Source organism: Pithys albifrons, chromosome Z, assembly GCF_047495875.1.
Source record: "Pithys albifrons albifrons isolate INPA30051 chromosome Z, PitAlb_v1, whole genome shotgun sequence".
NCBI lineage: Eukaryota > Metazoa > Chordata > Aves > Passeriformes > Thamnophilidae > Pithys > Pithys albifrons.
The window spans coordinates 1,652,911-1,666,387 of record NC_092497.1 but is presented as its reverse complement, the minus strand read 5'-3'; the positions used below and the strand labels follow the sequence as shown (position 1 = coordinate 1,666,387).

Below are 13,477 nucleotides of genomic sequence, written 5' to 3'. Positions count from 1 at the left end.
AGCATTTCCTCTACAGGAGAGAGCATTTGTTCATTTCATTCAGAAAAGTTTTGAAATTACTCTTCATGTTATTCTTCCTTGCAGAAGAAATATGTATATGCCATCAAATTTGGATGAGCCTCCACCGAGGAAACAAATCTGCTGATGTATCTTCATAAAAGTAAACACTGAAGTAATTTTCAGAGCTGAAGGATTATCCACCAAAACCACAACTCACCACTTCATGAATGGATCGGTTGAAACCATCGTCCTCCGTGAGGATCAGCAGAATGATGAGAGCCATGTACACATGGTGTGAGTTCCTCTCCTCAACGTGGTACAGAATTTCAAGAATTGGCAGAACCTTTGGGGAAAGAAAACTCTGTGTATTAGTTTATTCTTCAAATACCTCAGACAACAAACAGAGGAGGCTCTAAAGCTCCCATGCCCTTCTCCATATCAAACCAATTCCTCCCTCTTCAAACAACCACCCCTAAGCAGTGATTTTTGTCTCTGAAAAAGAGTCTGAACAAATGCTTTTGTGTGGTCAGACAGGGAATCTCAACCCCCAATTAATGAGATTCCCAGCCAGACCTACCATAGGCCCCGAACGCTTCAGTTCTCCTCTCTACACTGTGGGGAAAATCAAATTGTTAAACAAGATTTTCACTAGTTCAAGCAGGAAAAGAATTGTTTCTAACCACCTGTGCTACCACACATCTGGTCTGAAGGACTTTCCTCATCAAATCTGGTCATGCAAATTGGAGCTGAGGTGCTCAGAGGCATTTTGAGACTTGAAAGTCAAATCCCATTTTGGTGTGCAAGGATGATCCCAGAAAAGAACCAGTTTGGGTTGGGTTACGACTAGAAAAGGCCTGTTTTTCCAATTTTAGATAATATGCAGCCAAAGAGAACTGACATTATGATGAGAGTTCAGCCCAAGGTCTTGCAACATTTCCACCAGGATGAACAGCTTAAGCCAAAGTCTTGCAATAATAATGAGAAAGAGATTTCATTGCAACAGCAAGCATACCTGAGTGCTAGTCTAAAGTTAATCCAGATGCAAACGTTGTCTCTCTACCAACTGAAAATTAGCTTTCCACTGGCTCAGTACAACGTGGCTTCCCCGGGCTGCAGAAATAACCCTAAATCACAAAATACCCTGGAAAAAGGAACTGGAGGAAACTCAGTTCCAAGAAGCTTCCAGACACCTAAAGACTAGCTGTTTTTCAAAACAGGCCAAGTGCAGCAGCATGAATCATGTGAAACCTATTCTGGTGAGCAGCCAGGACACCGAGTGCTTCACAAGCCTCTGAAGGTACCAAAATGTTCTCTTACAATCAACCATCCTCAAAACAGCTGGAACATACTAAAACAGCTTCTATTAAAATGCAATGAGATTGATCTGAATGCTGCAGGCCACAAAACCTTCTGACAGATGCTTTGCTCAGGGTCAAGACAAGAACCACAACAGAAGCTGAGGGACAATATATTTACAATAATATTTTTATAACTATTAAATAAATATTAAAATAAAAACATTACATTAAATATTTACACATTGCAAACATCCTTCCTTTGCTATTTTAAAGGATCCTTCTCAAACCTCTCCCTTCAGCACAAACTAGAGTCAACATCTTTGTGTTTTGTACATATCAATCTTGAATAAAGACCAGGTTTTCCCCTAGAATGTGTAACTGATGTATGGCCAGAAAATATTAGTCCTTCTCCTTGGATGGGGGAAAAGGGAGAAAAACATCACTGCTTTAGTCCATTGTTCAAATTATTTCCACCTCCAACACTTGCATGTAGCTTTGACTGCACAAGCTCTAAGACATTTCCAAGTCCAAGAGTTATGATAATAAGCTCCATAGAGCTGGGAGCAATATAAACCCAAAAATAATTGCATTTACAACTGGACTTTCAAGGAGGAACAACAAAAGCTTTGCTGAAGGCAACCAGTGGAACAACTTCTTAGATTTGAGACAGATTCCAAAGAGAATCATCGAATGGCTTGGCTTGGCAGAGACATTTAAAGGTAACTGTGATCCACTCTGGTTAGTGTTAAATACCACACAAAGCATGCTGGCAAAATATATTCCTTGAGAACAGCCCAGAATATCTGCTCTTTCTATGCACATTATTATTAGTTCAAACTGCAGCTGAAAAAATCCCCCTTGTCCCTCAAGAGCTCCAAGTCCTACACTTAAAAGGGATACCTTTGATAATAAGACATCAGAGACATTTCATGATGAGCCAACATGCCAAAGTCTTACTAAAACTTCATACCTACTGAAGAGTGGTCTGGCTTTCTAAATCACAGCAATCAGTCCTCCTGCCCCAAACAACCCACTGTTCTTTAAAAACCTCTTCCCACCTCCACTCCCATGGCCACAATTCCCTTTCCACATCTCTCTCAGTTTTCTCTCCACACCAGACAAAGCTCAGGGAGGCAAATGGCAAATTAACTCCCTCTTACCTGCCATTATGGAGCATAAGCCCTATGGGGAGAGGCTGAGGGAGCTTGGGGGTGTTTAGCCTGGAGAAGAGGAGGCTCAGAGGTGACCTCAGCACTGTCTGGAACTGCCTGAAGGGAAGTTCTGGCCAGGTGGGGGTTGGTCTCTTCTCCCAGGCACTCAGCAATAGGACAAGGGGGCACGATGGGCTCAAGCTCTGCCAGGGGAAATTGAAGTTGGATATCAGAAAAAAATTCTTTGCGGAGAGAGTGCTCAGGCATTGGAATGAACTGCCCAGAGAGGGGGTGGATTCCCCATCCCTGGAGGTTTTTCAACTGAGCTTGGCTGTGGCACTGAGTGCCATGATCTGGTGATCACAGTGGGGTTGGATCAAGGGTTGGACTTGATGATCTCGGAGGTCTTTTCCCACCCAATCCATTCTATGATTCTGTGATTTCCACATGAAAACGGAATCAATTCACACGGAACAGTTTCTAGAGCCCTTCCTCCCTCCAGCACTTTCTCCTTTACAGTGGTTGTGAGGTGCACACACCACCAGCACAGGTATTACTGTTCTTAGAATAAAAGTTGTTTGACAAGCCACCACTCAAATAAAAAAGTTAGGATACAAGATTCAACTAAATTCTAACTATATTAAAACAGAAAGGTGAAAAGACTCTGGAAGATGCCAGCTGCAATCTGGAGGAGACAGTTTTCTCCAAAAGAGAAAAATCATGTCAGGTAGCTTCCCTGGGGAAGTCTGGGGGCACTACCTGGGATCTCAGGGCACCAGAACAATTTAAAGGACCTTGGGAGATGTCTGGGAGGAGTCTCAAGTGAATCTCAGCAGAGAGAGCTACTACTGAAAGAGCAAAAAAATCTCAGGTATCTTCCATGAGGACGTGCAGGGCTCCTCCCTGGGATCTCAGGTGTCTAAAGAAAAAGTTGAAAACTGCAGGAGATGCCTGGGGGATCTCAGGAGGATTCAAGACAGGACAGATGCCTCCAAAAGAGAAGAATCATCTCAGGTAGTATGATAATTATATTAAAATTTATCTAGAATTTTAACCAAAATGCATTTCTACACTTTTATACCATGTACATATATTAAAATTTTATATTTATGTTCTCATGCAATGGCTGACATACTGACAGGACAACAATCACTTCTGTTTGCACTGCTTGCCCTGACAGTCACTACCACTACCACCAACACTCTCCCACCAGGAGAATGCTTTTAACTGCCAACACACAACCACCACTAAAAAGTTGCTTTTAAACCCCAAGACAAGTGGCAAGTAAAAACAGAAACTGAAAATTGCAGGTGCAATATTCAGTCCAGGGTTGGTTTCCCCAACAAAAAGTTTTAAAATAGCTTGTCTTTAGAAATCAACAGAATACAAGCAGTCACCTGCTTAAGGCAAATTTATACCACAGGAAAAAATATTGCTGTAGCATCAGTTGATATAAATACATCATCTTATACATCTTATACTTCAGTCCAGTCGTGTCGAGCAGCAACAAAATCTCAACCCAGCAGCCAAAGCAAACACATTGAATAGCTCATTTTTATAAGCAAAAATCTCACTGGTATTTTTACTTGCAATATTGGTGTTTAATTGCTCCTTCAAACAGAAAAAGGCCTAACATTGTCCTGTCCACAGACCACGATGCTCTGCCTACCAAATATATTCTAACTGTCCCCTATTTCAACTGTACCCAACTTCCTGGAGGATCCTTGCCAGATCCCAGATGTGCACATCCCTGACAGCATCAGCCATTTAACCCAGTTATTCTACAAAATTATACATAGTGACATAAGTTTTGTAAGACACACAATTACTCTATTCATTCTGCCAAGAAGATTTATTATAAGAGCAAAAGAGTTGATTTACTACTGATAAAACCAAATGGAAGGTGAAGGCATTTGCCCATAACTGACAGAGGGAGATTCCTATACAGATGAGGAAGTGAGCTGAAATAATATCTACTGTAACAGCTAAGAAAAACAAACTGAATCAGTTTACAAATTACTCTGATGCTACGAAAGAGCAAAGACACATTTCAAATTTCCTTAGGAAATATCACAGAGCATCTTCTGCTTCCTGGGCACGGAGAGGGAGAAGAATTAAAATAGAAGAAAACACATCAAATGGGATGCACTGAGTGCAGTGAAGGCACATACACATCTTGATGCTTCTCAAGCTCTTTTCTGAACTACTAAGTTTGCTTTCTAAGCCTCTCACAGCTTTACCTCTAATTTTAAGGGGAAAAAAAATAAAACTCACTCTACACTGTCTCCATTTTTCAATAGCCTGTAACTTTTTTATGAAGTATGGCAGTACATCACCAAAAGAAAACACAGTTTGTTAGCACCACTCTTGCCATGGAGGAAAGCAATAACCAGCTCCAATGTTCAAGTCTCTTCTTCTCATTTACAATCCCAAGACTGAATTAGGTTTCTTCACTGCAGGGTTTTAAATAGGAGAACATGATTTCTTTGTCCAATAACCCCCCTTCTCCTCAATCCCTTTTGGGTCTGGTCCAGCCTGCATTACTTGAGCAATTAAAAGTGCTCTTCACAGTTGGTTGCTCATCATTCTTAACTACTGGCCCAATAAAACCAAGAGGATTGCACAAAGATGTCAGTGGAGATCACAAAAAAGAAACAGTATGCATGAAGAGCAAAATAAGAGCAGACAGTTTAAATGTTGGTATTGAAAAAAACCCAAACCCCCCAAAAAAAAACTTGGCTCTTCAGTGATGCTTTTCTGAATTTTCTCAGGTTTTTCCACAAAGTGTTAAATGCTGATGATGAATTTTGGGATTTTCTGATTTATAGGTTTTTTTAGGTGATAATACATGAAATTACCCCACATTGCAGAGCATCAGAGTGCCTGACCCTGTTGTTTCAACATATGCACCTCATGGTTTTTCTGAAAGTTTTAATGTATATCAGATATCATGATTGTAAAACAATGCACACACCTAACCTTTACTTCCCTAAAGCAACCTGGTGTAGGGGAAAGGTGTCCCTGCCCATGGCAGGGGGTTGGAACAAGATGAGCTCTATGGCCTCTTCCAACCTGAACCACTTTGGGATTCTATTCCATGATTCTAATGATACAGCAAATTTTTAAGGTTAGCAGTTCTTAAAATTCTCATATCACACAGTAATGGCTCCAAAAATTATACATGACCATTTGTTCACAGAATTCATGCAAAATGACTCAGCCCTTGCCAAGACAACCTGCAGCAGATGACACAGGAGTTCAGTCTCAAATCAATCCAAACCAACCACCTCCCCCCAGTTTGCCAACAGTGGCATCTATCAACTCCAGTTTTAGCAATACATCTGCTGGAACTTGGATTGGAACCAAACTCACTCCATATCTGCCATCAAACAGGCAAGGCATCTAATTACCTGGCAAGATTTCAAATATTAAAATGGAAAGGGTTCTCTATTCCGTTACCAATCCCCCTAGACAGCCATTATCTTATTAAAGGAATGCTTTTTAATAAGTAAGATTTGTTAAAGTGGTTTGTGACATGACTAAAGTGGGGAGCACCAGCTAATTTATAACCTACAAAAACCATACCAGGTGTCTGTTATATTGCCCATTAACCACAATCCTATTTAAGTGGCTAAAAACTCACTACAGCTGTATTTCTATAAAATCTGTGAGCTGCTCCACCAGGAGTTTCAGTCTCAGGTCAACCCTGTAAGACATTTGGCATGTTAGTCAAGTTACAGCTCATTTTGTTAACTATTATTCCTGAATGCACACAGTAAGCTCATGCAACTCTTTGGCCTGAATATCTAAAAGAGATAAAATAATGAATAGGATGATTAGCAACTCTTTGGCCTGAATATCTAAAAGAGATAATGAATAGGATTATATCTACCACCATTTTTTTTTACACCATGATCAGAATTGAGCAGGTTTGACCTGGATCACGAAAATGGCACAGAGAAAAGAGGGAATCCAAGACAGCCTTGAAGTTGTATCAGTACCACCCTTCACTGCAGTGACATGTTTAACATCACACTCCTGAGATGATACAACAAAAATGAATCGGTGAGATAAAATGTTTAAATAATGAGTGAAAAAGTGAAGCAGGACCTGCTGTCCCCACCACAGAACAGGGACCACTGGCAGCTGGTGACACCCAAACTTACAGAACCAATCCCTAGTGATGGGAATAAGGCAGACAGAGTGAGACTTACCAGATTTTCTATGTCTGTGCGTGCCAACACGTACGTCCTCACGTTGCTGTTCTGGTGCAGGAGCATGTACAGAAGGAGAGTGGCCTGATCAGACTTCTGCTGCTCACACAAAGCTGTGTACAAACTGTTAAAGTTAATCTGGAAAGCGTGTGGATTTGATGAAGAAAAAGCAGTGTTATCTGAAATAAAGAAACAATAGAAAATCCTTAACAAATACATTTATCATTCAGCTACCTGTTAACTTCATAAAAATCTCTGGGTGAAATATTTTATACAGACACAGCAGTGAGGAGGAAATAAAAATCATTCATGGTTCCTACCACCAATGGTCATACACACTAAGAAGGTCTCATGGAGCTTGAGCTGTGCCAAAAAGGTGAGGTTGTCCTTCCAGTTAGTCCCCTGTTCCTGCACAGAACACTTATCTTTTTTCTGTTTGTCCAAATGGCTTTCATTGCTAAGAAGGGATGTGATCCCAGGAGCTTCTGCAAGTGGAATAGCTAGAGTTTGTTCTCTGGAACCAGTATGTTCATAATTCATATGTTTCCAAACCCCACAACCCAAACTTCCAGGTTTAGTTCCTTGGCATGAAGGTGGAGTATCTCCCCCATTCACCCTGACCTTGGCATGAAGGGCACATCTGCCTAGGGCAAGGCTATCGTGGTATCTCAGTGAAACATGGGTGTTCCCATGTGGCTGGAGAGCAGCCAGGCAGAGGGACCTGGGGGGACTGAGGGACAGGAAGCTCAACAGGAGCCAACAGTGTGCCCAGGTGGCCAAAAAGGCCAATGGGATCCTGGCCTGGATCCAAACTAGCGTGGCCAGCAGGTCCAGGGCAGTGACCCTTCCCCTGGACTCTGCCTTGGGGAGGACACACCTTGAGTGTTGTGTTCAGTTCTGGGCCCCTCAGGTCAGGCAAGAGATTGAGGGGCTGGAGCGGGGCCAGAGAAGAGCAACGAGGCTGGAGAAGGGACTGGAGCACAAGTGCTGTGGGGAGAGGCTGAGGGAGCTGGGGGTGTTTAGCCTGGAGAAGAGGAGGCTCAGAGGTGACCTCAGCACTGTCTGGAACTGCCTGAAGGGAAGTTCTGGCCAGCTGGGGGTTGGTCTCTTCTCCCAGGCACTCAGCAATAGGACAAGGGGGCACGAAGGGCTCAAGCTCTGCCAGGGGAAATTGAAGTTGGAGATCAGGAGGAAATTCTTTGCAGAGAGAGTGCTCAGGGATTGGAATGGGCTGCCCAGAGAGGGGGTGGATTCCCCATCCCTGGAGGTTTTGAAACTGAGATTGGCTGTGGCACTGAGTGCCATGATCTGGTAAAGGGACTGGAGTTGGACCAAGGGTTGGACTTGATGATTTTGGAGGTCTTTTCCAACACAATTGATTCTATGTGTGTGGTGGGGAGTTTCATGGGTTAAGTGGTGCAAAACACCACGTCATACCATCTGACATCTCTCAGTGTAACAGCAGTTTGTTCATATTCACAATACACCTTGTGCCAGAGCTGGAAGCTAAAACAGAACAGATTTCTGCTCACAGAACCTTTACTAGTTTCAGTTAAAACTGGTAAACATCTGCACAGATCTCTACGGTCTAGGAATTCCCTGTGGAAAGAGAAAAGGCCAGGAGTTAAAAGGGGCTTTTAAGAAAGATGGAGACTAACTTTTTACATGGGCAAATAGTAACAGCACAAGGGGAAATGGTTTTAAATTGAAAGAGGAGACATTTAGATGATGGATTAGAAAGAAATTGTTTACACTGAGGGTGGTGAAGCCCTGGCACAGGCTACCCAGTGAAGCTGTGGCTGCCTCATTCCCAAGTGTCCAAGGCCAGGCTGGACAGGGCTTGAAGCAATATGGGATAGTGGAAGGTGTCCCTGTCCATGGCAAGGGTTTGGAACTAGGTGATCCTTGAAGTCCCTTCCAACCCAAACCACACTGTAGTTCTGTGATTTTTAGCCTGTATTCTTGGCAAAGTTTCTAAACAGCTTTCAGCACAGAAGAATGTGATAGTCGTCACTTATTATGAACAGCATTTCCACCCTCTTTGGAAGGAGAAAGTGCTTGGAAGACCTGTGGGAGGCCCCCAGGAGCCCTGGCTCCCCTCGGCTTTCTGGGGGCCCGGTGGAGACGACGTGCCGGGGAGCCACCACTTCCCTTGGCCTGGGCATGGGGTGACAGGTCCAGCCATTGAGCTGGAGTCAGCAGGAGCCTGGAGCAAACCTTGCTGCTGCCTGTGGGAGCCGGGAAGGGCTGCGGCACACACGCAGATGAGACACAGCCCCGCAGAGATGGGAGCCCTGCCTGCCCCAGAACAACGTGCCTGCAGCCACAGCACACACCCCGACCTGACCCTGCTGAACTGCTGCCCACAGCTGGGCATCAACTGGTCTAAAATTCCCTGCTTCAGGCAGGAATTCCTCTCCAGCAGGGAAGGTTTGGACATGGACAGCAAAATCAGAATGACTCAATCCTTGATGCCACAGTTCACTGTAGCCAGGTGGGGATTGGTCCAAAGAGGAACGAGGCTGGAGAAGGGACTGGAGCACAAGTGCTGTGGGGAGAGGCTGAGGGAGCTGGGGGTGTTTAGCCTGGAGAAGAGGAGGCTCAGAGGTGACCTCAGCACTGTCTGGAACTGCCTGAAGGGAAGTTCTGGCCAGCTGGGGGTTGGTCTCTTCTCCCAGGCACTCAGCAATAGGACAAGGGGGCACGATGGGCTCAAGCTCTGCCAGGGAAATTCAAGTTGGAGAGCAGAAAAAACTTCCTTGCAGAGAGAGTGCTCAGGTATTGGAATGGGCTGCCCAGAGAGGGGGTGGATTCCCCATCCCTGGAGGTTTTGAAACTGAGACTGGACATGGCACTGAGTGCCATGATCTGGTAAAGGGACTGGAGTTGTACCAAGGGTTGGACTTGATGATCTCGGAGGTCTTTTCCAACCCAGTCGATTCTATGATTCTCTGATTCTCTCAGGCAACCAACAATAGGACAAGAGGGCATGGGCTAAAGCTCTGCCAGTGGAGGTTTCGGTTGAATATCAGAAAGAAATTCTTTGCAGAGAGAGTGCTCAGGCATTGGAATGGCCTGCCCAGAGAGGGGGTGGACTCCCCATCCCTGGAGGTTTTTAAGATTAGACTGGATGTGGCACTCGGTGCCATGATCTGGTAACAAAAGTGGGTTTGGATCAAGGGTTGGACTTGGTGATCTCAGAGGTTTCTTCTAACCCAGCTGATTCTATGATCCTATTCTATGATTAGAAGTGCCATTTGACTTTCCAGCTCCACTTCTGTGGATGTTTAAACTGTGCCACTTAGATTTATAGCATATCACTGCGAGTAATAAAAATTCAAACAGCATTAAAGAAACTTACCAGCAACAGCAGCACATCCTGTATTATTCTACAGAATATAACATTATTCTACAAAACATTAAACTCACCAACAAAAAATAAAGCTATTCCAGTCTATGTGGAATAAAGAAATTTATCCTGAATTCTACTAGTGTTGTTGTAATTAAATGATAAAAATTACTTCAGCAAAAAAGCCAGTTTTCTTTTTATAGTCACATGCTATATATCATTGTGACAGCAACCAGTCTATTTTTTCATCTTTCCTCTTACCAACCCCTCAGAATGTTTACAGGAATCAAATTTAAGCTCAGTTATGATGATAACAAGCGGAAACAAGTTTCTGGGAAACAATAAGTCATTCTATAACCATACATATCTAGAGGAAATGCAGCTTCTCATGCCACTTTTAACATAGAAAAAGTTCTTTTAAAATTTTATAATGATATATGTATAATGCTTCTCAACAAATTATATTACTGGCTCCCAGTGAATTGAATCAAAGTCAACCAAAATAAAACATTAATGGGAGATTTGCAGTTTGAAAAATAGAGCAAAACAAAAACTTTATCAACAGTTTCATCTCAACCACCTGTAAATGGTATACAATAAATCCAAGGAGCATGTTAGGATTCAGAATTCTTCTAATAAGAACAAACCTCCATCCTCACGATCTAACAAAATTTCCCAGGTAAAGGTAATTAATTTAGAGCTCAACCTTCTAAATACTTAATGGTTAAAGGAACACAAATACTGCATGAAAGTGAGTAACTCAGAGGGGTTGTTGTGGCTTCACAGGTTGTCACACAACTCCTGAACTCTTTGCACACTGTCAACTTGCACAAAGCCAGTGAAAGGTAAAACCCCATGGCTCAGACTTGGAGATTTAGGACCACAAAACATATATGGGAAGTGCTGGAGTCCCCATCCCTGGAGGGATTTAAAAGCCTTGTGGCACTGGGGACATGGGTTAGTGGTGGGCTTGGCAGTGCTGGAGAACAGTTGGACTCCATGAGCTTGGAGGGTTTTTCCAGCCTAAATGATTCTGTGATCCTATGAAAAGCAGCACAGCTGCTCACTGAGCTCCCCAGATAGTCCAGGCTGTGTTAGGGAACCACTGTGTCCCAAACAAGACCCAATGTGAGTCAGTGCAGCACAGCACATGCAGTTACCTGATACAGAGACTGCAACAGCCTTCTCAAAAACCAGGCAAGCACTGGAACAACTCTGAAACCTTCCATACATACAAAACTCATGAAAGTGCTTATATTAATTTTATTACAATAAATTAATCTTACTAAAATTATACTTTTCCCTCACATTTGCAATAGAAGAATACCCTCATCAAGTCCATCCAAGGAGCAATTCAGTTGCTTATCTTTGCTCTAAGGAACACAACTCCAGCTAAATAGGATACCTCAGTAAAGTTTCAGGAGACTCCTGCTGACTCTTGGATAAGCTACCTACTTATAGGTCAGTTTTATTTGTATTTTAAGAAATTACAGAGTCACAAAATCATGAAGGTTGGAAGAATCCTTCAACATCATCTAATCCAACCAATGGTAGTCCACATGGCTAATCCACATGGATTTTAAATCCTTCCAGGGATGGGGACTCCAGCACATCCCATTTATGTTTTATGGACTTAAATCTCCAAGTCTGAGCCATGGGATTTTACCTTTCACTGGCTTTGTGCAAGTTGACAGTGTGCACAGGTCCACAATTACAAAGCATTCCAACATTTCACAAGTCTGAGGGTCAAAGCATCCTTCCTCTCTACTATTAAGTTCCAGCAGCTGAGGAACTTCACCTCAAAACTCACAGAAGAAAAGGTAATATTACTGATATTCCATGGGCTTTGTAACAGGATGGGTTCTACAGTTGCTGTAAAAGTGAGGCTGAACAGGCTTGCTGGAAGAACAACAAATTTTGGAAAGAGAACTTCTAAGCCATCATAGCAGCTTAAAATTCACTCTCAGAGACTCACGCTTAGAAGGAATACAAACCTTGTGTGTTTTTGAAGGACATAATAGCTTGTCTGTAGGGGTTGGGCGTGTCTGGGGCATCAGTCAGGTTGGCCAAGACCAGCAGCAGCAGCAGGCTCTGGTTGGCGAGAGGGGAGCACTGCTCCAGCTGTGGGGATGCCTTACTGCCCACGCCGCCGAGCGTGAACACTGTCCACAGGCCAGCTGGGGAGAAAGCACAGAGCAGCATGTCAGTATCTCAACAAACACAGCTCCTCTGGAGGGCAGGGTTACATCAGTTGTTAGGGAGAAACTCCTGGCTGGGAGGGTGGAGAGGCCCTGGCACAGGTTGGGCAGAGAAGCTGTGGCTGTCCCATCCCTGGAGTGTTCAAGGCCAGGCTGGACAAGGCTTGGAGCAACCTGGGATAGTGGAAGGTGTCCCTGCCCATGGCAGGGGGTGGGACTGGATGAGCTTTAAGGTTCCTTTCAACCCAAACCATTGTGTGACTCTACATGGTCCATGTGCAGCTCCAGCATTAAGGCATAATGTATAAAACCAGTATAAAGTCCTGAGTGCTGCTCGTCAGAACTCTCCAACCGCTCCAACTTTGATGTTTGAGCCTCAAACACAGAGTCATTCTTGTAATTATGGCATTAAAAACCTCCAATACCAAGTGCATTTGAAATTCCTCTTCCTAATCACAGCAGTGTTGGTGAACCAAGCTGACCAGCATCCATAAGAGGAGAAGGACCATCAAGGGAGGATCAGGGGACTCCCTTCATCCCCCTCCAACAAGTCCATTTGTCCTTATTTCCTTGACACTGCTCATGGGACTTTATTATATCACTGCAAAAAAAAAAATAAGAAAAGCAGCAAAACTGAAATAGAGATGCTGCAAACTCAGCATTACTGGGGGACAAATCAGGAAAAAGGACAAAACCTCTATGTTTATCACATCTGATACATTCCCAGAGGAATAAGAAGCTGTCCCTATCCATCATAGTGTATCACATTCATCTCCAAATGCCTGCCTAGCAGGTTTTTTTTTAGTGTATCTTGAAATTTTAAGGCAAAGACTAAGCATTTCATCAAATAATTCACTTAATAGGTCACAGCCTTGAGTTATACAGGGAAAAAAAATCCACCTCAACTTAAAAACAAAAATCCTATTTCCTCTTTCAATTAATGCCCAAATTAAAAATTAATTACAACACACCTTCTTGAAGAAGACAGAAAAATTATGGAAGTTTAGTTTTCAATCTTCGAGTCTGAGACATTCAAGGTGCAAATAACAAAATCCTGTAAGCCACGTGAATGCAAAACATTAAGTGTAGTATAAGCAATTAAAAGAATTTCATGTACTCTTAGCCCTACAAAATTTCAAGCCATCCAAAGAGTGTTTTTCTTCAAATATAAGTATATACTCAGATTATGTAATAAACCAGTGCTCCCTCATCAGCACAACTGCAGGGCAATTACTGCTGTGTCAAGGGCAAGAGAACTAATGCCATT

At 43.1% G+C, this 13,477-nt stretch overlaps 1 protein-coding gene across 2 annotated transcripts in view; it reads right to left on the bottom strand.

The window, feature by feature from the left end:
* The window catches only part of DYM (dymeclin), a 236,759-nt gene that overhangs the window by 128,217 nt on the left and 95,065 nt on the right, over positions 1-13,477 (bottom strand). For both annotated transcript variants that reach the window (XM_071580989.1, XM_071580988.1), the window contains exons 9-11: positions 12,007-12,189; positions 6,664-6,842; positions 218-343 (exon numbers count right to left, since the gene is read on the bottom strand). In XM_071580989.1, the coding sequence (XP_071437090.1) occupies positions 218-343; positions 6,664-6,842; positions 12,007-12,189 (488 nt within the window). The remainder of the gene's footprint in view (positions 1-217; positions 344-6,663; positions 6,843-12,006; positions 12,190-13,477) is intronic.